We start from the raw sequence: 27258 nt of genomic DNA on the forward strand, positions 1-27258 counted from the left end.
TTTAGTATATTAGCAAATGTTTTACGGACAAGAAACTGCCCCAACTATTACAGTTTAACAAGAAAACAAGGGAAAGGATTTCAAAAGAGGAATCTGAGGATTATGAGTAACTGTTGTTTAGTTTAGGAAAATTGCTTCCTGGTAGGGCATTTCATAGGAGCCAGATTGCTTAGGAGGGTAGGCATTCTGAACACAGACCCCTTTTTATTTAACCTTTGTTTGCAGGGCCTTGTGAAAGCCCACAGGGTTCTTTATGCTCTGTGTATATGTGGGTTCATATGTGTATGTATGCATTCATGCGTGTATCCATGAGAATGACCAGAACGGTGGCCACTCACCAGCCAGATGCCAATGTTAACTTGTAAGGATAATTTGAATTGCTCTGTTTTTTTCTGATGTGGGAATTTTTTTGCTCCTTTTTAGACATTTTGGAGACCCTGTGCTCCAGGGGGCTCACAATATTAATGTCTGGACCTGGAGTAGACACTGGATTGGTTTTAGCCTTATGGCAGTTCAGAACCCCCACACTCAAGCAGTCCCCCATCCTCAGACTCCCAAGTGGTAGGGGTTACAGGTGTATATTTAGTAATAAATAACTACATTTAAAATGCTTTACCATCTATCTGCCTCCAGAGTTTGCAAGTTTTATAGACAAGAACATCTGTGCTTAATAACTTACTCAAATACTTTCTGTGTGACCCTGGGTAAGTCATTTAACTTTTAGAAGACTCATTTTTCTCATGTGTAAAATGAGGATAATAAAAACACTCGCCTCATAGAGTTGTTGTGAGGATCAAATGAGATAACATATAAGGTATTTTGAAAGTCAAGGGACTATATAAATGCTAGTTATCATCGTCGTCATCATTGTTTTATTAGGATGAAATTTCACATTCTTTAAGGATGCTGATTCTTGTTGATCCCTCCCCCTGGATGGAATCCTTTATCCTTCTACTCAATTTTCCCTTCATTTCCTTAAGAGTTCCCTTTTCCTTTTCATCAAGACAGCTTGCTATGGTTGAGATTGTGCTGGATCTGGAGTCAGAAGAACTTGGCATGTATCCTGGCTCTGCCACTTTTTGACTCTGCGACCTTGAGCAAGTGACTCGACCTCTGGCACCTCAGTTTCCTTATCTGAAACTATCAGTAGGTTGGACGAGATGGCCTCTGTGGTCCCTTTTAGCTCCAGATCTTCCAGCTGGTGTTCTTTATCTTCCTTGTCTAAGGACACACTGGAGAGTGACACTTCTTTATTAAAAGGTCCATAACAGTTAAAATCAAGAGGGGCACTTGATTCAGAGTGAGAAGATGCTCTACATTCTGGTGCAGGCTTTGCCCCCTTACTGCTGGCATGACCTGGAACAATCATTTAACCTCTATAGGCCTTAATTTCTTCATCTGGAAACTGAGGGGGTTTGGACTTAAATGACCTTTAATGTCCCTTCTTTTGTATTCTAGCTAAAGAGACAGTGACTTAACTGTTTCAAAAAGTTTATTGTGGTTTATCAGAAAGTGTGAAGAATAAAAAAAATTAAAGAGGATGAGTCTAGTCCAAGGTCTCCCTACCTGCCTCCTTGTCCTTCTCCTTCTCTCTTCCTCTCAAATGACATACAAACATGAGAATCTCTGGACATCTGAAAATGATTTTGAGAAGTGCAAATTTTGGTGAAGTTATGGGGAGAGGGGGAAGTACAAATGCAGGTTCAATATATGCTTCTTTAAAAATGTGTAGAGGCTGAGAGTTGGCATAGTGAAGATACTAGAGATGGATAGAGCATTGGACCTGGATTCTCTAAGATGCGAGTTAAAATTCTGTCTCTGACCTTAGCTATGTGACTCTGAACAAGTCACTTAACCTCTGCCTCAGTTTCCTCAGCTATAAATGGAGTTGATACTTGTACCTATCTCACAGGAATATTATGAAGATCAAATGAGATAATAACTGTAAAGGGTTTTGCACTATGTAAATTCTAGCAATTTATTACTTAGTAGTGAAGATGAGAAAAAAGGAAGAGAACAAGAAAAGAATGTATGGTTAGAATTATAAAAGGGTAAAATAAACAACCTGTGTTACTCAAATGTGGTTGCTCAATGGTCTTTGTATTCTTCACTTGTTGATCCAACAACACTAGATTGGTTTTAGCTTTATGTCAGCTCAGAACCCTGAAACTCAACAATCCCCAGTCCTCAAGTTCCCATGTGGTAGAGGTTAAGGGCATATACCACCAAGCCTGACTATATTGTGCATATTTAGCAGTAAATGACTAGGTTTGAAATACCTTAGCATCTATCTGGCCCTGGAAATTATAGGTCTTGAAGACAAGAAAAGCTGAGTTTGATGACTTACTCAGACACTTACTATGTAGCCTTCAGCAAATCCAATTCCATGAAGTTGCTTTCAAGTCTTACATATGCAGCTCAAGTCACTCAAAATCAAACCCAGATAACTTGGGAGACCATGTGGAAAGGTAGAAGCCTTGGATTTGGAGCCACAAAACTTGGATTTAAATCCTGATTGTACTACTTACTAGATAGAAATTGTCAAAAATGACTATTTGCAACCAATATTTTGGAGGTTCAGTTCTGATTCCCCACACCCCCATTTTTTCACAGTCTTGACTTCTCTGATTCTAAAGTCCTTCTTGATAAGATAGAATTGACTCTCCTTATTCCTGGTCATGGCCATAAACCTCTAGGAATGTGGTCTGGGATGGAGAGACCCATTCTGTCCTGCTAAGGAGACAGATATTTTGTCTAGATAGGAAGGGGCTATTCAGCCTACATATTGAAGAGCATATTCATTGTTTGAATAGTTAGCCCAAGGTTGGGGGTAGTTTGGTGTAGCCCTTCATTTTATTGTAGCCCACTTCCAAATTAAGTTGATCAATCAGATTTGATTGCTGCCCAATGGCTCTCTTCTTGCCCCCAAAGCATAAAAACAGGGGCAGCTAGGTGGCGCAGTGGATAGAACACCAGCCTTGGAGTCAGGAGTACCCGAGTTCAAATCCGGCCTCAGACACTTGACACTTACTAGCTGTGTGACCTTGGGCAAGTCACTTAACCCCAATTGCCTCACCAAAAACAAAAAACAAAAAACAAAAAAAAGGGAAAGAGGCCAAAAGCATAAAAACCTGAAGAAGTAGCCATATAGTCGGTCTCTTTTTTTCTTTTGGAACTACTGAGAGGTAAACGAGCCATCTTTGTCAATCTCTTACCTGTAGTGATTGATAAACACGATTATAATTTACCTAGAATATTGTCTTTTATAATTATGTTCTTCGTCAGTTTTGGCGATCACAGAGGGACACTTGAGGTAAAGAGACAGATCTGACTTGAAATCTCCCGGAAAACACTCTTCCAGCACGCAACAGGTGAAACTTTTTCACCTAGGAAAAGAGCCTTTTCTGAGAAATTAGAAGTTGAAATTTTGCCTCTCTCCTCCTGATCATCTTCAATCATCTCTAGGTAAGTGTATATCTATATATGTATGTTTTGGCATTTTAGTCCTTGAATATTGTTAACATTTGTGTCATAGTATCATTTCTTAATTTTCTAAATCTAAAATCTTGCTTTCAAGTTTGGGGGTTGTATATAGCAGTCCTGAACAGAGCAGATGGTCAGTCCTTCAGAGAACAGACAGTAACTCTGTCTGTAAGGCAGATGTGTGTAAGTGAAATGAGCTATTAAAAATAAGTAAAGTGATGTATGACTTATTAAAACAAGGAAAGAAAGTAGTTTTAATCTCAACTTTTTGCTTTTGGGCCCAGTAAGGTTCTGTTTGTCTTTTTGTCTGTATCTGTGTGTAATTCTTTAAGATTAGTTTAAATAAAGTAGCTGACACTTTCTTGACCCAGTTTTTACCAAGGGGCCCAGGGCTATAGCCTGCAAGTGCTGATGAGAAAAAAAAAAAAAAAACCTTTGATTTTTTTAATGGGCAAGTGAATTAAATTCAAATTCATCTAAAATGAAACTAAATTAGCTACAAAATGGATTTTTTCCCCCCTGTAATGGAAGAAAGGAAGACAAAAGGAAAAGCCAGCACAAGATGAGGCTGGTGAGAAATGTCTTGGAATACATTTGAGTAGGAGATAGTTGGAGGGAGTCTTATAAAATCCTGGGAGGTGAGGGTAGGTAGAACTTGGAAAAACTATAGGGAAAAATATACACACATACACAGATGTCTGTCTATCTATCTATCTATCTATCTATCTATCTATCTATCTATCTATCTATCTATCTATCTATCTATCTATCATCTATCTATCTATCTATCTAATAAGAAATGGGACCTTGTAAATCTAAAACCTGTGCTGGTGAGAGGGCTTTCAAATGCATATTGCCTCATTGTTTTAGGGGAAGGGAGATTAAAAACAAAACAAGACAAAACAAAGCCTGTCCAGGAGCTCAGGGGAGAACATCTAGTCCCATTCCCCAGCCATGTGGAAGTTTGACTCTTCTGTAAGTAGAACTTAGAATGCTTTCTAAAAAGTGGAGAGAGAAATAGAGAAAAAGAGAGAGAGAGAGAGAGAGAGAGAGAGAGAGAGAGAGAGAGAGAGAGAGAGAGAGAGAGAGAGAGAGAGAGAGAGAAAGAGAAAGAGAAAGAGAAAAGAATCTCTCTCCTTTCCCTTTCTGACTATGGCCAAAGTTGGAGAGGCAGACAAGAGGAAGACAGATAAGGGAAGTATTAGAAATCAGTGGAATAAGGTCTAAATCTGGGATATTGTTGAAATGTAAAGTAGAGGTCATCTGAGTAATAGGTTTGAAAGATTTGGAAAGAGAAATAAAGTTTAGAGGGAAAACATGGAAGGTAGATAAGTTCTGGGGACAAATGAGGGATATGCCCTGTACACTGAAGGCAGGCAGCAGCAAGCCCAGGTGTTTCAAGCCCCTCCTGTCCATAGATAGTTGCTCTGGGTGCCCTTATGTCAGTCTCAGATGGTTTAAGCATGTTGAAAGGGTGTAAGAAAGTTTGTTTTTTCTTTTAAGTAGAAAAACTGCAAGTGAAAATTTTGTAACTTGATTTGAAAACCAATAGACAAGGTTACATGGGGCTAGGATCAAAATGGAGGATGTCCCATGTTCTAAGCCCCTTTTGTTCCATGTGGCAGTTCCTCTCATAGGGGAAAAGGAGATACCTAATAAGAACTGGTTCCTAAATATGATAGAACTTACAGTTAAAATCTGTTATACACTGCCTCTTTAAAAATCTTTTGTAGTGGAATAGCTGAAAAACAAAAAATCCCATAATACAAAATGCTTAGAGTTAAATAGCCCTTGTGTAAAATATAATACTAAATAGTTGAAATTATAAAGTAGGCTTCTATATAATAACATTCATACTAGAGATCTAGGTATAATTGAATTAATTCTAATCTAATTTAATTGAAATTTATTATTATTAAGCTAAGTTGCCTCAATTATGTGATTTATAGCATGTAAAAGAAAAGTGCCTTACATTAGTTTAATAATTAATGGTGGGGCAGCTAGGTGGCGCAGTGGATAGAGCACCTGCCCTGGATTCAGGAGAACCTGAGTTCAAATCTGGCCTCAGACACTTGAGACTTACTAGCTGTGTGACCCTGGGCAAGTCACTTAACCCTCATTATCCCGCAATAATAATAATAATAATAATAGTGTTATGGGGAAAGCATGTGGGGCCTTAGGATTCCTCTGTAAAGAATTACACTCTTGTGCAAGTCCTAGTTAGGAATAAAAGAACAGGTTTATTGGATACAAGAGAAACTGCCTGGGAGGAAGGTTTAAAACACTTTCCTCCACGACTAGACTGGGGAGCACCTGAGTGAAATGTCCCTTATTGGGTGGTGGATTGGAGGTAGTCTGGTGGTGGATTGGAGGTAGTCTGGTGGTGGGTTGGGGGTAGTCTGGTGATGGGCAGTTACTCTGTCCTTATGGGTTGTAAGCAGTATCCTGGTTTACAACAGGCTTACAGGTGATTGCTCTGTCCCCTCGGATTACCTCATCAAGGGGGTGAGGAGGACTGGAATGAAGGGTGGTGGTCCTGGAGCTAGCTCAGTCACATCCAATGCTGCTTATCTCTCTGGGTGCGTCTGTCCTTTGGTTTATTTTCAAGGACAAGTTTCCTTGATCTCAAAGGAAAACTCCTGGGGTTTCAAGGAAAAAGTTCCTTGACCTTCCCAGACAACTTCTGGGTTAACCGGGGCCCATAATACTCCCATAACAACAACAACAACAACAACAACAACAACAACAACAATGATAATAATAATAATAATAATTTGTGGTGTTAGATATATTGTTAAGATGTGAATTCATTAATTCTTTTGGATTATGGGTTTAATTCTTAAAAGACCAATATAAATATGTTTCAAATAAAGAAAAAAAACCTTTTTAGACATAGGAATGATAGCAATAATGGTTTTCTTGGATGCTAACAGAGCAAGGAACCTTTAAAATATCCTCATACATGAAAGGTGGAGTACAAAAGTCTTTCTAGAATTGTTGACAATTTAAAGTATCCCTGAATGCTTTCTACTGTGTAAAATTGGTAACTAAAAAGAGTGTCAATATTTTAAGACTTTAAGATCTAACTACATGATCAGTAAAGTACAGTGATATTGATGTAGGAGGGAAAAAAAAAGGGTTAATAGAAAAACCCAAGACCCAAGCTCTAATTCAGATATTAGCTCTAACAGGGAGTCAGACCCCAGTTAATGGATAACTTATACTAACTAGGTTTTTGTACCCACAGAAATCAGTGTCCATAATGGGAACAGAGGGAGAGAGGCCATGATGACCTTAGATGAAATGACAAGGCTATAGAAATTCTAAAGAAAAATGATTGTTTTGAAAGTAGCCATGGGAATCAGAAAGAGACATGCACAGAAAAGGCCAAATTTGTCCCCAGATTTACCTTATGACGTGTAAACCCCCAAAACACACCTCTACTGAAAAAGGTACCCACCTGGGGGTTGGCTTAGGACCCCAGGAACTCCAAATTAGGATAAGCCCTCCCCTGAAACACCCCAAGGTGGAGAATATTATAATGAGGACAGGCCCTCCCTTGTACCTCCCCAAGGTGGAGATTATTATAACGAGACTGATAATCAATTTATCCATACTATAAATATAACTGTCTTTCCTTTCATTTTTCGAGAGATACCTTTCGACTATTCTGGTTCTCTCTCTGTGGTCACCCACAGCATTGCAATAAAACTTGGGAAACTGAGTCACTGAGTCTTGTAATTCTTTTGGGACAATCAATTTGACCTCAAATTCCATCCCACATCAATTTGATTTTAGCTAAGAGCTAGAAATTATAAAGAAAAAAAAAGGTTTTTATTCCTTTGAAAAAATTCAGTCTCTAACCATTGACTGGTACTTTCTTGAGAAGGACTTTCAGCTTTGACTTCAGTTTCCAACTAGCAAGGTTAGATCATGTCATTAATCGTGTCCACCTAACTTTTAGGATACATCTATAGAAGGCCTTATTAAATCTAACACTGCATAAATATTGGATATAGTAAAAAAATATTGGTGGTTGTGATTGATGTGGACAGGAAATTTGGGGTCAAATTGATCGTGAGTTGTTCCAAAAGAATTACAAGACTCAGTGACTCATTTTACCAAGTTTTATTGCAATGCTGTGGGTAACCACAAGGAGAGAACCAGAATAGTGGAAAGGTATCTCTCGAAAAAGGAAAGAAAAGACAGTTATATTTATAGTATGGATAAATTGATTTATCAGTCTCATTATAATAATATCCACCTTGGGGAGGTGTAAGGGAGGGTCTGTCCTACTCATTATAATATTCTCCACTTTTGGGAGGTAAGTGGGGGGGGGGGGCTTATCCTAATTTGGAGTTCCTGGGGTCTTAAGCCAACCCCCGAGGTGGGTACCTTTTTCAGTGGAGGTGTGTTTTTGGGGTTTACACGTCATAAGGCGAATTTGGGGACAAATTTGGCCTTTTCTGCACATGTCTCTTTCTGTTCCCCATGACTAGTTTCAAAACAGAATCATTTTTCTTTTATTTCTGGTCTGAATTTCTATAGGTTGTCAATTCCTTTATTGTAGTCAGGTCTCCTTGGCCTAGGTCTCTCTGTTCCTGTTATAGGTACTCATTTATGTGGGCATGAGAACCTAGCATAAGTTATCCATTAACTGAGGTCTGACTCCCTTTTTGAGCTAATATCTGAATTAAAGCTTGGATCTTAGGTTTTTCTGTTAACCCTTTTTTCACCTCCTACATTAGTGATTATTATATAAAATCTTAAATGTCTCCTTCTGCTATTTGAGAACTACAAGATTTACTGAGAACTGATTCCCCACCCAGTTCCCTCTTTCCCAGACAAATGAATTGCCTGGGGCTAACCAATCTTTGTCATTTCCAGACTCTTGATGGACTTATGAACCTTCCCCCAAACAACTTATCCCTTCCCTAAGTTTCCCCACCTTACGCCCTGAACTTTATGTTATTATGTAAAAAGGGTCCACCTACATTAAGTAGTTTCTTTTTAGAGTTAGTAAGTGTCTATACTTAATTTAGGAGCAATTCTTATTGTTTCTTTTGTTAAAGGTTCATTTACATTAAGTAGTTGTAAGTCACTCTGGAGCAACCTTTTGGTTCCCTTTTTGTTCTGTTACCCCATAAAAACCCTGTCCTCTGTTCCCATCTTTGTGATATAGTTCCTCTGCCCCGATTAAAGACCTTATTTCTCCTATATTAATTGTTTCCTTAATTTCTAGGTTAACATATTCAAATTGAGAATTATTTAATTAACTCCTCTGAAAGTTCTCAAGGGTTTCTACCTGGGGAAATGAGTCCACCCTGTCTGTCAGCATTAAATCAAATTCATTAGGTCCCTTTGCCTGGGCCAGAAGAAAACAAAAAAAAGCAGCAGGCCAGGTACATTTTAAACTAAGTTGATGATAACAGGAGTGATTTCAAACTGTTTTGTAAAACTTTTAATATATTTCCTAGCATATGCCATCTTGGAATTCCCAGGGAATATGAATTGGAAGCTGAAAGCTTAAGGCAGCTCCTTATCTGATAAGTCTGGAAGGTAGAGGCAGGAGGTCCTCACTCATTAAGGAAGAAGAAAACAAATTTATACAGAGCTGGGAATTGTTACCACATATCTTTAAAAAAAAGGGAAGTTATTAATTTATGGATAATAATCATCATTTTCTTTTAAAGTGCTAAGAGTATTAGGCCTTAGAAATAAAAATGTTACCATTAGCAATTATAAATCCAGATTTGATTTGATTTAAGCCAAAGTCTGCCCTAAAGGAAATAAAGTGATCTGAATGCGTTCTCTCTTTTAGGATTATGATGGTAAATTAGGACCTAACATAAACAATATATTTGCTATTGGGCAGTAAGAAATGTGTTAGCTGTATAACCCCAAGAAAGTTCTATTTACCTCAGTTTACTATGCTGTAAGGGGATAATAATGGAACCTATCTCCCAGGGGTGTGGTGTGGATCCCAGTGATTGTAAATTGCTGTGTAAGGTAAATTGTAAGCACATTCAACTAAATTAAGGTCACCTGATTGGTAATTAATTGATTTTTGTTTGAAGTTTTAAAATACCTAATATAATTTGGGGTATTGTGATATTTCTAAATTTTCTTATGGTGAGTAATTTAGTAAACAATTATATCAGCTATGTTAAAAAAGCAGTTTCTTTTATAAAGTAGATGTCATTAGATTAAGGATTATACTGTCAACAAAAAGGAGAGAGTGGTGGAGAATGAATGGGTTAAGAAGCTATTAGGTCATTATATCAACCCTACTGACTACGTTTTCTAAAGTACTATAATGAAGAACTTATAAGCTCCCAAGTTTTGCCTATATTTAAGAGCAAGTTCACCTAAAATTATTTGGTTATCATTTATGAAAATTATGGTATTGTTGATTAAACTATTTGGAGTTATAGTTTTAATCAATATTTACATAGATTTTTTTTTCAGGGCAATGAGGGCTAAGTGACTTGCCCAGGGTCACACAGCTAGTAAGTGTCAAGTGTCTGAGGCTGCATTTGAACTCAGGTCCTCCTGAATCCAGGGCTGGTGCTTTATCCACCTTGCTACCTAGTTGCCCCCTACATATTTTTTCAAGGAAAAACTGGTAATTTACTAAGAAAATACCTTCTAAAATTTCCTTTCTAAATCTATAAGTATTCTTAGGACCCTCTAGTCATAAATTCTTATCAACCCTGTACAAAAGATTTTCTCTATTGTGAAATGGGATACAAAATGGGAATCCTTGCATGAAATGGGAGTGAAATTTTCAAGCCTACTTATAGGGTAAAATTAATTTCATCTAAGGCTATTTGTTTAGTATTTATGGAGGTTGCATACATCTTGAAGTTATATATATATATATATATATATATCTAGATATAGATATGTATAGACATATCTATATCTATATATATAGATATATCTTGAATTTACTCTTAAACTCCACTCTTAAAAGATTAGTTTTGCTTTAAGGGGTGAATATGAAATGCCTTTAGTGAGTGATATATGGATATATATTAATAATTTTCTAAGTGTTTAAACTGTGAAAATTCACTATCTATGTGGGATTCTAGAGTATAATTTTCTTGATTTCTAGTGATAAAATTAAAGACAAAGTAAAGAAAAAGACATTGAACAAATTTGTATAGGCCTGGTAAACCTTTTTTTTTTTTTTTGACAAGACTAGTTTAATTAGGTATTTTCTTTTTGGCTTAGAAAAACTGAAACTCCTCCCCATTGCAAACATGTTTTCATGACAGGAGGATGGTACTTAGGAATTTAGTGGTAATTAGGAACTTATTCTATAATACTTTTTTTTTTTTTAGTGAAGCAATTGGGGTTAAGTGACTTGCCCAAGGTCACACAACTAGTAAGTGTTAAGTGTCTGAGGTCAGATTTGAACTCAGGTCCTCCTGACTCCAGGGCCGGTGCTCTATCCACTGTGCCACCTAGCTGCCCCTCTATAATACTTTTGGGATTTATTTCTGTTAAAAATATTTTCCATCAACTCAATCTTGGCAAATTCCAATTTTAAAGATTTATTTTTTCTTTAAGGTTGAATAGGAGATATCTGTCATTCTAGCTTTCAAATATTTTACTGGTTCTTCCATTTTAAAATCAGGAAAGGTTTTAAGCTGTTTTTAAGAAAGAGAAATACTTTTAGGAAGAAGTATTTACATTAGAAAAAATATTCTATAAATAAACTTTTGTATATGTTCAAGTAAAAGATCTTTTGTATGATTTTTAGAATGCCTGCTAAATTTTATTTGTAGGCTAATGTATTACAATAATTTGAAGCTGATAATAATTATGTCCAAACCTATTGTGACTAGTAAAACTATGTTATCTGAGGGGAAAGCTTTCCTGGGACCCTAAAAATTCTGTTTGCGTTTCATTCTTAGGTTTGTTGAGTCTTTGGACTATCTTCTTTAAGAGAACCAACAGCAGTTAGCAGTCAATGAAAGCAATATCTAAGATCTAATAGGGAAGTTACATTAGGAGATGTTGTGCATTCCTATTCTAGAAAATCTGTCCAGAGTAGACAAAGTGAAGCTTGCTATTGCAATACTGAATCTATTAGTTATTGAATTATTACTTAAGCATCTAAATTACTGTAATAAGCTCTGTGTGGAAAAGATCTTGTTTTGATTTTAATTTTTTTGACCTAAGCATTAGTTAAATTAGTATGTAAAATTTGTCATATATATGAGATTTAATTCCTAAGGTATTTCATTCTTTCAAAATGATATGAGTATAATTAGACAAAGGTCAAGAAGTTTGTAAAACAAAGATTTAAATCTATTAAGTTGTGAGGTTAAAGTCAGGAACCTCTTGTTTTCGTTTTAAGGAATAGTATTTCAGTGCAGACAGCTTATGTTAGTGAAGAGTAGTAATTTATAAGCTGTCCTGTATCACCTTCATGAGAAATCTGATTTTACCTATGTTTGTTATTTAATCTGGAATAAGAACACATGTAAAAATGCATGCAAACTAGTTAAGTCGCCTTAAAGATGATCTCATTGTTTAAAGGGATTCTGAGAACAGTTCTTTATGTCTATTCAAACATGGTTAATAACTGAACTTGTTCTACTACACTATTATACTGTATACTGTTATGTGAAACCTTGTCTAATCTGAAATAAAGTCTGATTCTAATTAAACAACGACTGGATCAATATTATCAGCATAAATATAAAGTTCCAGATGTTTGATATGTCTAATATTCACTGAATAAGAAAAAACACTAAGTCCCAAGGGTTATCTGTGGTTATGGTCTTGGAAAATTTTACAATTTTCACCTGCTGAGTTTTGCATTACTTGTAATCTTTTTGAGAATACAAATATGTCTGAACTCCAAGCAGGCATCCATTCAAACTAATATTTGCCATGTTTGTTTCTTATAGGAGTATAAATAGTAGCTGAAAAGAGTGCCAACCACTTCAAAGCAAAATGAGGTTCTTGCTGTTGCTTTCAGTCCTTGGGAGATGCTGGGCACAGTATGATCCCCATACCCAACCTGGTCGAACATCTATTGTTCACTTATTTGAATGGCGCTGGGATGACATTGCTCTTGAATGTGAGCGTTACCTAGGTCCCAATGGCTTCGGGGGTGTTCAGGTAACTGCACTTCAAAATTCATTTGATATTCATATTCTAGGTACAATGAATAATTTTAATTTATGCATGTAACCACAAAGAAAAGAGGATAACATGAAGGGGTTGTACTTAAATAGGACTTAAACAGGGCTTCTTAAACTTTTTCCACTTGTGACCCCTTTTTACCCAAGAAGTTTTTATGTGACCCCAGGTATATAGATATATAAAATAGGTATAAATAACCTTTTACTATTGCCAAACTTTTTGCACCCCCCACATTCAATTATATCACCTCATATGGGGTGTTTAAGAAGGTAGGGACTAGATGATCTCAAGAAAACACTCTAGTTTTAAGAACTAGTCAGTGAAGTGTATAGAGTCTGGTACCAATGTCAGGAAGACCTGAGTTCAAATCCAGGTTCAGACACTAGGTATGTGACTATGAGCAAATTATTTAATCTCTGTCTGCCTCAGTTTCTTCATCTGTAGAATGGGGAAGCTAATAGCATCTTTTTATTCTTATCTATCTCAAAGGGTTGTTGTGAGAATAAAATGAGTTAATATTTGTGAAGTGATTTGCAAACTTTCAAGTGCTATGTAAAGACTACCTATAATCTTATTTTAATAAGCAGTGTAGTGCAGAGGCAGAATCACTGGTACTTGTTGTGCAGTCATGTCTGACTCTTTGTGACACTCTTTTTGTTTTGTTTTGTTTTTTTGCCAAAGATATTAGAGTCATTTGCCATTTCCTTCTCCAGCTCATTTTACAGATAAGGAACTGAGGCAAACAAGGTTAAGTGACTTGCCCAAGGTCATACAGCTAGTAAGTGTTTGAGGCCAGATTCAACTCAGGGAGATGACTTTTCCTGACTTCAGGCCCATAGCTCTATTTACTATGCCACCTAGTTGCCCTAAAAGCCTTGGATCTGAGTTGAAATTTTGGTTTTGCCACTTACTATCTTTAAAACCTTGGCCAAGTCACCTTAAAGATTTGTTTCTCAGGTTCTTCATCTATAAGTGGTTGGACAGGATGATCTTTCTGTTCCCTTCTAGCTCTAAATCTATAATTCTACAAGTTAATGTTTGTGAAAGGACCTTAAAGAACAGTTGTGGTGCTGTGCAAATAAGAGTTTCTACCAAAGGAACTCATTTATCCCTTGTGTAAATCTTTAATATTATATCAGAACTCATTCTGTCAATGGATTTTGAAAAATTTTAAAATATAACACAAAATGTGATCTTTGTGTTCCTAAATGCTTCTTCCCAAAATGTAGATCTCACCTCCAAATGAGAATGCAGTGATCAGTAACCCTTCAAGACCTTGGTGGGAAAGATACCAGCCTATTAGCTACAAGATATGCACACGGTCTGGAAATGAAGATGAATTCAGAGACATGGTGAAGAGATGCAACAATGTGGGAGTAAGTGAATAACAAGATACTTAAGTCAAAGGTTCTTATTCTGGGGTCCACAAATCTCCAAGAGACTTATGGATAAATTTCAGGGGGTTCCATGAACATGTATGCCATAAAATTATATCTTTATTTTCACTAAACTCTAACTGAAATATAGAATTTCCTTTGGTTATATAAAAACGTCATTCAGAGAAAGGGTTGATTGGTTTAACCGTACTGTCTAAAGGATCAATGACACAACAAAGTTTAAGAACCCCTGTTTGATGGTTCAGGAGATTATATTGTTAACTTTTCCTGCCTCATGCATGCTGCCTCCATATAAATTGTGGTTACTTTGATTGTACTTTGATTGATGTGCCTGTGATCTCATGATATTGGTGATTTCCTCCAATAGAGCAGATTTGAACCCCATCTACGCCTCCCCTCTTCTGTCCTGTAACTCTTGCACCCACTTAAAATACACATGTGTGAGTGCCCTCTAGTTCAAAGTTAGTAGCTATCCAAAAGTCATCTTTTCTTTTCTTTTTTAAAAATAATAACCATTTTTATTTATAATTTTGGGTTCCAAATTTTATCCTTCTTTCCCTCCCTCCCCTCCCCCTTCCCTGAGGTGGCAAACAATCAGATATGGGTTATACATGTATGATTATAAAAGTCATCTTTTGGAATTGATTTATGTACAAGAAACTGTAAACCAAAGAAACCTGATGGTAGTAGAACTGACCTGTGCTTTTCTGAGGAAAAACAGTTAAGGTAGGAAAAAAAGCATAATTTCGAAGGCTACCCTTGAATCCAGCTAAAACTAGATGTTGGATGTTGCCTATCTATCCTTGAAGTTTAATTCACTACTTTTATAATGTATGTGACAATATTGATGAAGGTATTATGCTTTTGTGTACAAATGATGTATTATTCACCAGAATTCATAATCTAACCTCTGGTGATCAACTTTGTACAGATGAGATTTCAAAAGGGTTGTACCCTAATTCTTTCCACTTTGAAATCTTTTACTCTCTTAATCAATCTGTTAACAGGCAGCTTATGGGATTATTATAATATTTTAAAGATCTTCCTTGGAATGAGGCTCTCAAATGTGCAGCAAACACACTTAAGCTATTTCAACAGAACACACAATCAATTTAGTCAGTTTAGCGGAACTGATTTAATGAAGTAAGTGGCTTATTTCAATTGACCAGTGAGGACAGTCAAAACAGATGGATCAGTTGTGTGTGGGTATAAACATATTCTTATGAAAGACAAACAAAATATGTTTAATATGTTCTCTTGGGAAATAGTTCTGGGGAAAAGGTAGTGAGTGAGAAAAGGAGAATATTATCTCCTTGAAATTAGGATTGCAGGATTTGGTTTGTCTTTGCATTTCCAGTTCTTTGTCTTGAAGTGTGCCCTGCAGGGGTATTGTTGTATTTTAAGTGGAAGGAAGACTATGTTGTTAGGTTCATAGCCTGATTTAATGTTCCAGGTTCTAGCTTTCTAAAATAACTTAGCGGTCCTCTCAAGCATTTATTAGTACCTGCCATCTCCTTGGTAGCTGCTAGCTCAGAGAGCTGGACCTGGAGTCAGGAACTCCTGAATTAAAATCTGGCCTCAGACACCTACTAGCTTGTGACCTTGGGCAAGTTACTTAATATGTCTGCCTCAGTTTCCTCATCTATAAAATAATACTACCCACTTTCCAAGGTTGTTGTGAGGATCAGATGAGATAATAATTGTAAAGCACTTAGCTCAGTGTCTGGAACATAAGTGCTATATAATTGTTAGCTACTATTTTTATGATTAATATTAGCCTATTAGTTTTATTTCATTGTATACCTCTTGTTTGCTCTATTTTTTCTGGTGTTCAAAGATGGGTCTTTTATGAGAGACAATAAGGTATGATGGAAAGAACCTGGACCTGCAATCAGATTTGTTTTTGAGCCTTGACTCTGCTATCTTCTAACCAGATGACCTTGGGCAGATCACATAGCCCTCCTAGGTTTTAGTTTCCTTGTTTGTAAAAGTAGGATAATGCTGTTTTCCCTGCCTGCTTCGCAAGGGTTTTCACAGGTCCTGTGTGATAGTACATGCAAAATCCTGTACCCATAGTAGTCCACCTAGGTTGAGATTGGCCATTACAGTGTTTAGCTTTGCTTCAGTGTTCTTTCTGTTGGTGTCATTATGTATATCCTACTCTTATTTCTGTTTACCATGCTCTCACATCCTTCACACTCTATTTATATGCAATTAATGACCATTGATTTTCAGGCCCAGCCTAATTTATTTAAAGTCAAGAAACCAAAGACAAAAACAACATTTCATGCCTTAATTATATAACACTAGGAAGACAGATTTAGAAACTAATTGTAAGAGGTGTTGTCTAACTGCATTAACATGCACTATAATTCATTGAATGGTAATGAGAAGTAGCATCCTGAGGTAGAAGGACGAATTCTGCATGAATGTGGAGTCAGAAGATAAGAGTTCAAGTCCTTTCATTGATTCTCCATCTGCCAAGCTCAAACACAATCCTTGCTTTTTCAGGTGCGCATTTATGTGGATGCTGTAGTGAATCATATGTGTGGGAATGGTGTGAGTGCTGGAACAAGTAGCACATGTGGGAGTTACTTTAATCCTGGATCAAGAGAATTTTCTGCTGTGCCATACTCTGCCTGGGATTTTAATGATGGTAAATGTAAAACCAGCAGTGGGGAAATTGAAAGCTACAATGATATCTATCAGGTAAATTTTTAGTAGTAATTAACTAACCACATATGGTTTATCTGAACCCAATTTTTGTCCCCAGCCTGGTTTCCTTAGCTGATTTTTGTGATCCCGTGTTCTTGCCCTCTGCTGCCCAGATGTTTTGTGTACATGAATATGGGTGTCCTCCTTTTCTGGACTACTGCGATAATCTCTCAATTGGTTCCCCTATTTCCAGGCTCTTCACTATTTAACCCATATACCATACAGCTGCCAAATTTTTATTTCTCCATCACAGGTCTGACCATGTTACTCACTTGCTTTAGAATCCTCATTGACTCCTTATTACCTCTTGAATCAAATGAGTCTTTCTTTTGGCATTTAAAGCCATTTCCCATTTGGTTCCAGCCTATCATTTTAAACTGATTACATATTCCTTGCCCTCACCCACCCTTTGGTTCATCCATACTCACCTGCTTGCTATATACCTTGTACATGACATTCTCTTTCTAAATATTGCTGATGTCTGGAATGCTCTCCCTCTTAATTCCACATTTTGGGGTTCCTAGTTCCTTTTTCAGATTTAGCTCAGGTACTATCTCTTACATAAATCCGGCCCTACTCCCTCCTGTGTGTAGTGTTTTCACACCTACTCTTCTCCCCCAATTAATTTGCATGTATTTATATATGTGGATGTTATGTATGTACATTTTTTATTACTCCGATAAAACGTAAGTTCCTTAAGGACTGTTTTGTCATTGTATCATTAGCTGTGTTTAGGGCTAAAATTCTAGCTAAACTGTCTAAAATATCTAATGAGTGGTCGCCAATCAATTACAAGCTTTAGCAAGAGTTAGACTTTTAAGCATTTATTAAGGAGAATAAGAATTTGGTAAAGAGAGAGAGAAAGGCCTAGATTCCTATCTATTAAAGGGAGAGCACATTTCTAGCTCCCTTCTCCACTAGCGTCCTCAGGAAAGAGCCCCAGTCTCCTCCTTCCTCCTCCCACTAGTCCGCGTCACTTCCTGATACCAAAGAAAAGACTCCTGGTCTTGCCCTCAAAGACCTTCTCTTCATGGGCAGAACTCTTCTACAGTAAGTATCCAGCAGGTGGCGTCATTCCAATCATTACAGCTGGCAGCATAAAGCTTTTCACATAGATTCTTAAGAAACACTTATTGGGGGTGCTGGTGGCACAATGGCTAGAGGGCTGGTCCTGGAATCAGGATGACACAAGTTCAAAACCAGCCTCAAACACTTGATCCCAGTTGCCTCAAAAAAAAAATTAAAAAAAAGAAAAATTCATATTGAATTGAACTTCTCCAGCATAGAGAAGTTCCTAGAAGAATTGCAGCCCTTTATGCTTTAGAGGAGTCCCCTCTAATGAAGATATTTGACTTGCTCAGAATCAGGATTTGAATGAAGTTCTACCTGACTCCAAACCCAGAATTCTATCCACAGTACCAGGTTGCCTCTAGAAATACATGAAATTACAGGATCATAATATCTAGAGCTGGAAGAAACCAGTTCAGCTCTGTAATCTAACCTTCTCATTTTATAAATCAGGAAACTAAGACCCAGTGAGTATAAGGAACTTGCCCAAGATTATACAAGTGATAAGCACCAGAAGCAGGATTTGAACCCAGTTCCTCTGACTCCAGAGTCAGGCCTATTTTCCTTATGTCACACTAAAAGGAAACTGATTTTAAGATTACTCTAGCCAAAATACTTCAGTGCATTGTGCCTCAGGTGTTTAAAATGAGCACTTCAAAATCTGGAGTCAAAAGGTGATGTTGCCCAAATATCACATATATCATTATTGTTTTTACAGGTTAGAGACTGTCGTTTGGTTGGTCTTCTTGATCTTGCCCTGGAGAAGGATTATGTGCGAACCAAGGTTGCCGAGTATATGAACCACCTGATTGACATTGGTGTGGCTGGGTTCAGAATTGATGCTTCCAAACATATGTGGCCTGGAGACATGAAGGCATTTCTGGTTAAACTGAACAATTTGAATACAAGCTGGTTCCCTGAAGGAGCTAGACCATTCATTTATCAGGAGGTACTAAGATAAAATGTTTGTAAAGACTAGGGACAGAAGTTGAGTGACAGAGTATGCATGCAATGGTTTTACTTATTGTGAAAAATTTATATTTTTTTATTAAATATGTCTTTTCTATAGGTTGACCCAATTATGAATGAATCCTGATTATACAGGCCTGGGTTGGGTCAGCATTTTCTTTCTTTCTTTCTTTTTTTTCTTTTTTTTCTTTTTCATGAGGCAATTGGGGTTAAGTGACTTGCCCAGGGTCACACAGCTAGTAAGTGTCAAGTGTCTGAGGTCAGATTTGAACTCAGGTCCTCCTGAATCCAGGGCCAGTGCTCTATCCACTGCGCCATCTAGCTGTCCCCTGGGTCAGCATTTTCACAGGATATAAATAAAAATTGCCTAGATAAAATTTGATGCTTTTTAATAGTATCTGTCCAGAATGGAAAAACTTAAGTCATCTCTTTGAAATAAGAAAATTAATTTGAATATTTTAATGGCATATTACACTATAATAACTGTCAATAACTGACACAAAATGCTAATATGATAAAGTATTTTTAGAATTTCTAGGCAAAATCATATTCTTTTTTTTTTTTTGCTTTCTACTAGGTAATCGATCTAGGTGGTGAGGCAATTCAGAGCAGTGACTACTTTGGAAATGGTCGGGTTACAGAATTCAAATATGGTATAAAACTAGGCACAGTTCTGCGCAAGTGGAATGGAGAAAAGATGGCTTATTTGAAGTAAATGAAAAAGGGGGTTCATCTTTGTACTACTGCTCAATGAAACCTTTGCCTGAGTGTACCACAATTTCTAGGCATTTATTCATATGTTTCCAATGTTAATGGGGATAGTTTTGCATGGATATCAATTAATGATTTCTATTACACATAGATGTCCATTTGAAAACATGCATTTTCAAAACCCCAAGATAGAATAACTAGGTTTTAATTCAAGCAAGATAGAATGAAATTATATTTGGTTAATGATTATTTTTATAATATACTAAGGCCACATAAAAACAAGCATTGAAAAATCACTGCAATATAAAAATAGCATGTTGGAGCCTCACTATAACATCCCTTGCTTTAATGCAGATTCTATAATACTTACTTTTTCCTTTATAGAGTCTTACACAGAGTATATAAATACTACACAAATACCTAACTATATATAGAGTATGTTAGGGCCCTAGAGTTTCAACTTAACCCTAGAATATTAGAGCTGAAAGAAACCTTTGGGAGCCTAATTCATCTCACTGATATGGAAATTAAAGACCCAGAATGGTGAGGTGACTCATTGGAGGTTAAATTATTAGTAAGTGGTTAATTCAGAATTTGATCCCAGTTCTTCTGGCTCTCCATTCAGTTCTCTTTCCAGTACACTATGGCCATTATGGATAAAGGTTCCTGTTTATTTTTGTTAAGGAATACCCTCCTGGGAGAGAAGACCAGGAAACATAAGTAAAACATTCTCTGTTTCTTTGTACAGGAACTGGGGAGAAGGTTGGGCCTTCATGCCTTCTGACAAAGCACTTGTCTTTGTGGATAATCATGACAACCAGAGGGGCCATGGAGCTGGAGGAGCTTCTATTCTCACCTTCTGGGATGCCAGGTATGTGGTAGAGTCCTCTATTTATTTTTTAAATCTTCCTAATGGTCTCCAAAATGTTCTTCTGTTCTGTGATGGCCATGCTTTATACCTTCCAGACTCTACAAAATGGCAGTTGGATTTATGCTTGCTCATCCTTATGGAGTAACAAGAGTGATGTCAAGCTTCAGGTGGCCAAGATACTTTGATAATGGAAAGGTATTTTTTTTTTTTTAGTGAGGCAATTGGGGTTAAGTGACTTGCCCATGGTCACACAGCTAGTAAGTGTTAAGTGTCTGAGGCTGGATTTGAACTCAGGTACTCCTGACTCCAGAGCCGGTGCTCTATCCACTGTGCCACCTAGCTTCCCCTGGAAAGGTATTTTTAATTTCAACATTTATAAAGTATGTACTATGTAAAGAATCCTTTAGGGATGCATTGGAGAAAGATATACTCCATCAATAATCAGTTGATCTATAAGCATTTATTTTGTTTACAATATGGCTACTCTACCAGGTTCCAGGGACATGAAACACTATCAAAAACTAAACAAGACATAGTCCTTCCTCTTACTGAGTTCACAATGAGTTTGGAAGATATAGCACATACCCAGATAACTGCAAAATGAAATTATATTCAGCAAGTGGTAAGGGTGGGAGAGGGAGAGAGAGAGAGAGAGAGAGAGAGAGAGAGAGAGAGAGAGAGAGAGAGAGAGAGAGAGAGAGAGAGAGAGAGAGAGGGAGAGAGAGAGAGGGAGAGAGAGAGAGAGAGAGAGAGAGAGAGAAAATGAGAGCAGCAAATCAGGTTCTTTGTGAGGTTTGAGGCAGAAGAAAAACTGTAACCAACTTGAAGAACCAGGGAAGGTTTCATGATAGAGGTGACATTTGAGTTGTCCCTCAAAGTTGGGTGGAGGCATGATTGAATTCTGTGATTACCTTTGAATTCTCTGCCCAAGGCAGAGAGTATTGAAAGTATTAAGGGGATGGCAGAGTGCAGCTTGGCTAGAGCAGAGTGTATGGTAGAGAGTAGTAGGAGATAATACTGGAAAGGTAGAAAGATTGTTAAGATTCTGAATGCCAGACTGAGAAATTTACATTTTGTTCAATAGGCAATAGGGAGTTACTGAGATAGTTACAGTTACTGAGGAGTTTTGAGTAGAAGAGTGATAACAATCTGTGAAGAGGAGCATAGATTTAGACCCAGAAGAGACTTTACAGGTCATCTGATTTTCAGATGAAGAGATTGTGTCCCAGAGTAATTTATCCAGGTTTGCATGAGTAGGAAATAGCAGGAATAGGCCTCAAATCAAGCAATAGGTTAAGGGATAGGGAAGAACTAAATAAATTAAATAATTGATATTCATGTTTATGTTTTGAAAAATTAAGGATATTAATGATTGGGTTGGACCACCCAGTGAAAATGAAGTGATTAAACGAGTAATCATCAATCCAGACAGTACTTGTGGCAATGACTGGGTTTGTGAACACCGATGGCGTCAAATAAGGTAGGAAACCTTGGTTGTTCCTGCCTGACAGCCTTCTCTCTCTCTCTCTCTCTCTCTCTCTCTCTCTCTCTCTTCAGGTTAAACATTTTTATTTATATTTTTCTGTTCCAATCTCTATCCCTTCTTCCCTCCCTCCCCTCCTCCCTTCCCAAGGTGGAAAACAATCTGATATGGGTTATACATATATATTCATGCAAAGCATTACCATATTTGTCATTTAATGAAAGATTGTGAAAAATAGCATGCTTGAGTCTGTTCCATCAACATCAGTTCTTTCTTTGGAGGTGGATAGTATGTGTCATCAATATTCTTTTGGGATTGTTTTGGATTATCATATTGTTGAGAATATTCAAGTCATTCCCAGTTCTTCATCATACAATATTGCTGTCTCTGTGTACAGTGTCCTCTTGGTTCTGCTCACTTCCCAATACATCATTTCATACATGTCTTTCCAAGCTTTTTAAAAGTCATCCTGTTTGTCATTTCTTACTGCACAGTAATATTCCATTACCATCACAAACCACAGTTTGTTTAGCCATTCCCCAATTGAGGGGCATTCCCTTGATTTCCAATTTTTAGCCACCACAAAAAGAGCTGCTATAAATATTTTTGTACAAATAAGTCTTTTTCTCTTTTTGGAGATGTCTTTGTGATATAAACTATGTAGTGGTATTGCTGGATCAAAGGGTATGCACAATTCTATAGCCCTTTGGGCATGGTTCCCAATTGCTCTTCAGAATGGTTGAATTTTTTTACAATTCCACCAACAGGAGATTAGCATCCCAGTTTTCCCACAAAACAACTGATGTTACAGGTATCCCAACATTTTTTAGTGAAGTATTAAACTTTAATATCTTAAAACTATACTAAGACTTTTGGTCTGTATGCAATTGCATAAACACATCATGCATAAAAACTCAAAAAGAGGTGAAAAAGGGAGGGAGGTGGATACTCAAATTAAATATATTTACCAATACCTTTGTCTATTTTGTTTCCAGGAATATGGTTATTTTCCGTAATGTAGTTGATGGACAGCCTTTTAAAAATTGGTGGGATAATGAAAGGAACCAGGTAGCTTTTGGTAGAGGGAATCGAGGATTCATTGTATTTAACAATGATGACTGGTAAGTAACAGTGAATTTTTTTAAAGTTTCATTTAAATGTATTATTATTTTTTAGTGAGGCAAATGGGGTTAAGTGACTTGCCCAGGGTCACATAGCTAGTAAGTGTTAAGTGTCTGAGGCTGGATTTGAACTCAGGTACTCCTGACTCCAGGGCCAGTGCTCTATCCACTGCGCCACCTAGCTGCCCCTCTTTTCTTTTTTTTTTTTTAATATATATATTTTTAATATATTCTTGACTGATCATTTTTTTTCCCTGATCCCTGATGCTTTTATTGATATTCTGAAGGATACCTGTAGGGATTCAAATATGTTCTGACAAGTAAAAAGAAGGTGAAGTGAGAGAAAAAAAATTTCTCTAAAATCAAGAGTTCATGAAGTATATTCTTGGGTTACTTCTAACTTGAAGGAATTCCCTCTTTTAGTCTCTCTATTTGAAAACAACAAAAGGTGTATTAATAAGGAAAATATTACTATTCATCTTCTATTCTACCTACCAAAAAACTCCCATACTTTTTTTTACAGATTTTAAACTTCATATTTATTCTTAAAATTTCTAAACTATTTATCTTTTGATTATGTTTTATTGATTCCTCTTGTTTTTACATCATAATCATTTCTTAATATTCCCACCCTGTAGAACCATCCCTTGTGTCAATAACAACCATATTCACAACAACCACAATGCATAATTAAGAAAAACAAACTGCCTCCAGGACCAATACAGTAAATGTGTTGGACAGTAGATGCAGAATCACATACCTCTCTACATAGAGGTGGGAAATGTGTTTCATTTCCCAGACTCAGATTGCTCATTAAAATTATTCATAGTGTGTCTTGCTTTTAGAATTTTTTCATTTACATGATTATACTCATTATGTTAATGATTATTTTTTTCCTCACTTTATATTACTTCATGTAAGTTTCCCATGATTCTTGAAATTCCTCAAACATGTCATTACTTATGGACCTTTTTTACTAAATTTTACCTATAAAGTACAGTTTGTTCAGCTATTCTCCAGTGCATGTGAATTTACTTTGTTTTCAGTGTTTTTGCTACCACACAAAGTGCTTCCATGAATATTTTGACATATATAAAATCTTTCTTTTTGTTCTTTGACCTCTTTGGGGCATATACTCATGGGTGGAGTGTCAGAATCAAAAGGTATAAACAGTTTAGTCACTTTTTTAAATTTTTTTTTTTTTTGCGGGGCAATGAGGGTTAAGTGACTTGCCCAGGGTCACACAGCTAGTAAGTGTCATATGTCTGAGGCTGGAATTGAACTCAGGTCCTCCTGAATCCAGGGCCTGTGCTTTATCCACTGTGCCATATAGCTGCTCCCTCAGTTTAGTCACTTTTTAAAAAAATAATTCCAAATTGTTTTCTAGGAAGGTCAGAAAAATTTCTAGTTCCACCAAAAATATTAGCATACTTGTCTCCAACATTGAATTTTTCTGGTTTTTGTTACCTTTGTGATAATTCTTTGGATGTCAAGTGAAACCTAACTTGTTTTATTTTGTAGTTTTTCTTTTTATCAGTAATTTGGAGCAACCTTTGCTCAGTTTACAGCACTTCTTTTGAAAATGATTTGTTTATATCCTTTCCCTACATATCCACTGTAGAATGACTCATTTTAAAATTCCCTAAACACATAAGATAGCATATTTCTCTTAGGGACAACTGACAAAGATTTTCCCCCAGTTCATGGTTTCTCTTTCTTAGATTTGGTTGCATTGGTTTTATTTGTGCAAAAGCTTGTCAATTTCATGTAATTTAAATTGTTTTGGCTTTTGTGTTCTCTCCTATCTCTTGTTTGATTAGAAATTTTCTCCCTAACCATAGTTTTGAAAGGTATTTGCTTCTGAAATTCTCTTCCATTTAAAACAAAAAGAAAACTTCAATTATAATGATAGTGGGGATTCCTTAAGTATATCAATTAGACTAAACGACCACTGGAATTCTCCATTCTCAAATTCTGTGATTCTTTTTCTTTTCTTTTCTGACTTGCCTTTTTTACCCATCCTTTGAAACCTATGGTATTAGCTCCTTGTCTAAACTTATTTTTGATTAAGATTTGTTCCAATTTCTCCAGCAGTTCACATTTAACTTGCCTGAAGTAGTTTGTCTGTCTGGTTGAACCCTGCTCTACCTGGGACTGAATCTTTCACCTCCAACACTTAGTCTTACAGTATACTTACTGAAATAACAGAAGAAAAAGTTAACTAAGTGTACTGTCTTGTCAAAAATTGCAGCTATTTGTTTTTCTAATTCATATCTTCCATGCTCAGTGACATCAAAGTACATTGACACTGTATGACTTTACACATCAATCACTGGAGCACCAGAGGATTTTTTGTTTTTAACATTCAGTTCAAAATATTTTTTGCTTCCTCAAGGAAAAGATTAAAAATTATAAAATTTAAATCATTGAAATCATTTAGTCTTTCCTGAAATTGAAGTAACTAATGCATAGATTTGAAAAGTTTCCCTTTATCAAAAAGATAATGAAAGCCTTTTGTAGATATACATTTTCTGAAGTCTCCACCCTTGTTAATCAAATCTATTAACATAATACAATAATCTTCTAACATTTTAATGAGTTCTGTCCCATCCATAAGGTTTCTTTAGCTCATTTGAATGCTGCCTAGATTCATTAGAGACATTTCTTTGTCTAGAGCCTCTCCATTTATAGGATTTTCATTTATGGCTGTGGGGACCAATTTTTAATTGTGCTAGCTAAGCAGCTCGCCGCAATATTGGGGCAAGGAAGGAGACCGGCAGCCTCCCTCAAAACAGAACAAGATTTATTTTAACAAGAAAGAACTTTAAAAAAAAAAAAACACAAACAGGATCAGTAGGATCAAGGGAAAGGAAATAAAATGGGGAAAGGGAAATTATAATATCTGAAAAAATACCACTGCCCAGGAATCAGCTGAAAATACACAGCAGAATGCCTGTCACTTTCCAGCTTCCACATAGAATGCCCAATTCTCCTCCCCCAAACCTAAAGACACCCCACACAGCCCCAGCCAATGGGATGGCCGCTCTGACAGTCACATGACTGCCCTCACTAGGCTTCCAATCATTATAATTTTGCCAGGCCCATGTAGGCATTGGGGAGTGGTGATGATGTGAGGTGCCAGAGCCCTTGAAATGACTACAACCAGTGGGTGGAGCACCGTGCGGTTTGCGGAGCCCCAGGCCAGTGTGCACCGAGGCATAAAATCCTCAAATAACAATTAATTCTTTACATGCACAGACACACTCATAATCTAAGCATCTGGGGCAGCCATGTTTGTTTTTCAAATCACACCTCATTCTTGCTTTATACTGATAGTTTGCCTTTTGTTTTACAGGACATTATCAGTAACCCTACAAACTGGTCTTCCTGCTGGAATCTACTGTGATATAATTTCTGGAGATAAAATCAATAACAATTGTACAGGAATTAAAATCAATGTTTGTAGTAAGGGTCTTGCTTCCTTCAGTATAAGCAACACTGCTGAAGATCCATTCATTGCCATCCATGTAGATGCGAAATTAAAGACAGATGAATAGCATTTCCAGAAGCAATAAGCAAAAAATATCCATAATGACCAATTCTCTTTTCATAGATATGTAGTTGTAGTAAAAATCAAAACATTCTCTGCTACGTGATGTAAAAGAACACTGTCAAAATAAACCTAATAGCTTGACCTTTAAAACATTTTCAAGTAATAATTAGACTGTAATTATTATATCTTCTATTTGATCCAATAAAAGTGACATGGAAAGAATAGCAAAAATATTTGTGTGTTTATTACAAATCCTAGGTTATTTTTCTGTTTTTATTCCTCATTAATGGAAAACATAGGACTTTCTTTTATTTCATGGACCACTTTAATGGGGGCAAAAAAAAAATCAGACTTGTTCTCATTTTTAGCTACAAAGGAAGATTATTGCAATTAACAGACAAGCTCTACTTTTGATGAAACAGTATATAAACTTATGAATGGCATCTGAAATAGAAGTCTAAAGGTTATCTAATCCTAATCCCTAGCCAACACATAGATTTTTCCCAAGTGGTCTTTTAGATTCTGCTTAATTCTTTCAGTCACATATTAGATCTCACTTCTAGATTCGTCATATTAAATGTAATAAATATGCCTTCCGTGTCTAAATCTAAGTCATTAACAATAATCTCTAGCATTTATTTAATGCTTTAAGGTTTACGAAGCATTTTGCAAATTTTATCCTCACAGCAGTTCTTAAGTTAGATGGTATTATTATTCCCATTTTC

General features: G+C 36.5%; 1 protein-coding gene across 3 annotated transcripts in view; it reads left to right on the plus strand.

The window, feature by feature from the left end:
* The window catches only part of LOC122753671 (pancreatic alpha-amylase-like), a 29188-nt gene extending 2424 nt beyond the window's left edge, over window positions 1–26764 (plus strand). The window contains exons 1-11 of one of the 3 annotated variants that reach the window (XM_044001242.1): window positions 3328–3465; window positions 12408–12621; window positions 13875–14021; window positions 16554–16751; window positions 18544–18774; window positions 19372–19505; window positions 20254–20376; window positions 20472–20571; window positions 21738–21856; window positions 22855–22980; window positions 26336–26764. In XM_044001242.1, the coding sequence (XP_043857177.1) occupies window positions 12454–12621; window positions 13875–14021; window positions 16554–16751; window positions 18544–18774; window positions 19372–19505; window positions 20254–20376; window positions 20472–20571; window positions 21738–21856; window positions 22855–22980; window positions 26336–26537 (1548 nt within the window). In that variant the 5' untranslated portion in view covers window positions 3328–3465; window positions 12408–12453 and the 3' untranslated portion in view covers window positions 26538–26764. Of the gene's footprint in view, window positions 1–3327; window positions 3466–8749; window positions 8886–12407; window positions 12622–13874; window positions 14022–16553; window positions 16752–18543; window positions 18775–19371; window positions 19506–20253; window positions 20377–20471; window positions 20572–21737; window positions 21857–22854; window positions 22981–26335 lie in introns of those variants that run through there. The other 2 variants (XM_044001243.1, XM_044001244.1) reach the window with 2 other exon arrangements.
* Window positions 26765–27258: the final 494 nt, after the last annotated feature.

This window comes from Dromiciops gliroides, chromosome 4 (assembly GCF_019393635.1).
Source record: "Dromiciops gliroides isolate mDroGli1 chromosome 4, mDroGli1.pri, whole genome shotgun sequence".
Classification (NCBI taxonomy): domain Eukaryota; kingdom Metazoa; phylum Chordata; class Mammalia; order Microbiotheria; family Microbiotheriidae; genus Dromiciops; species Dromiciops gliroides.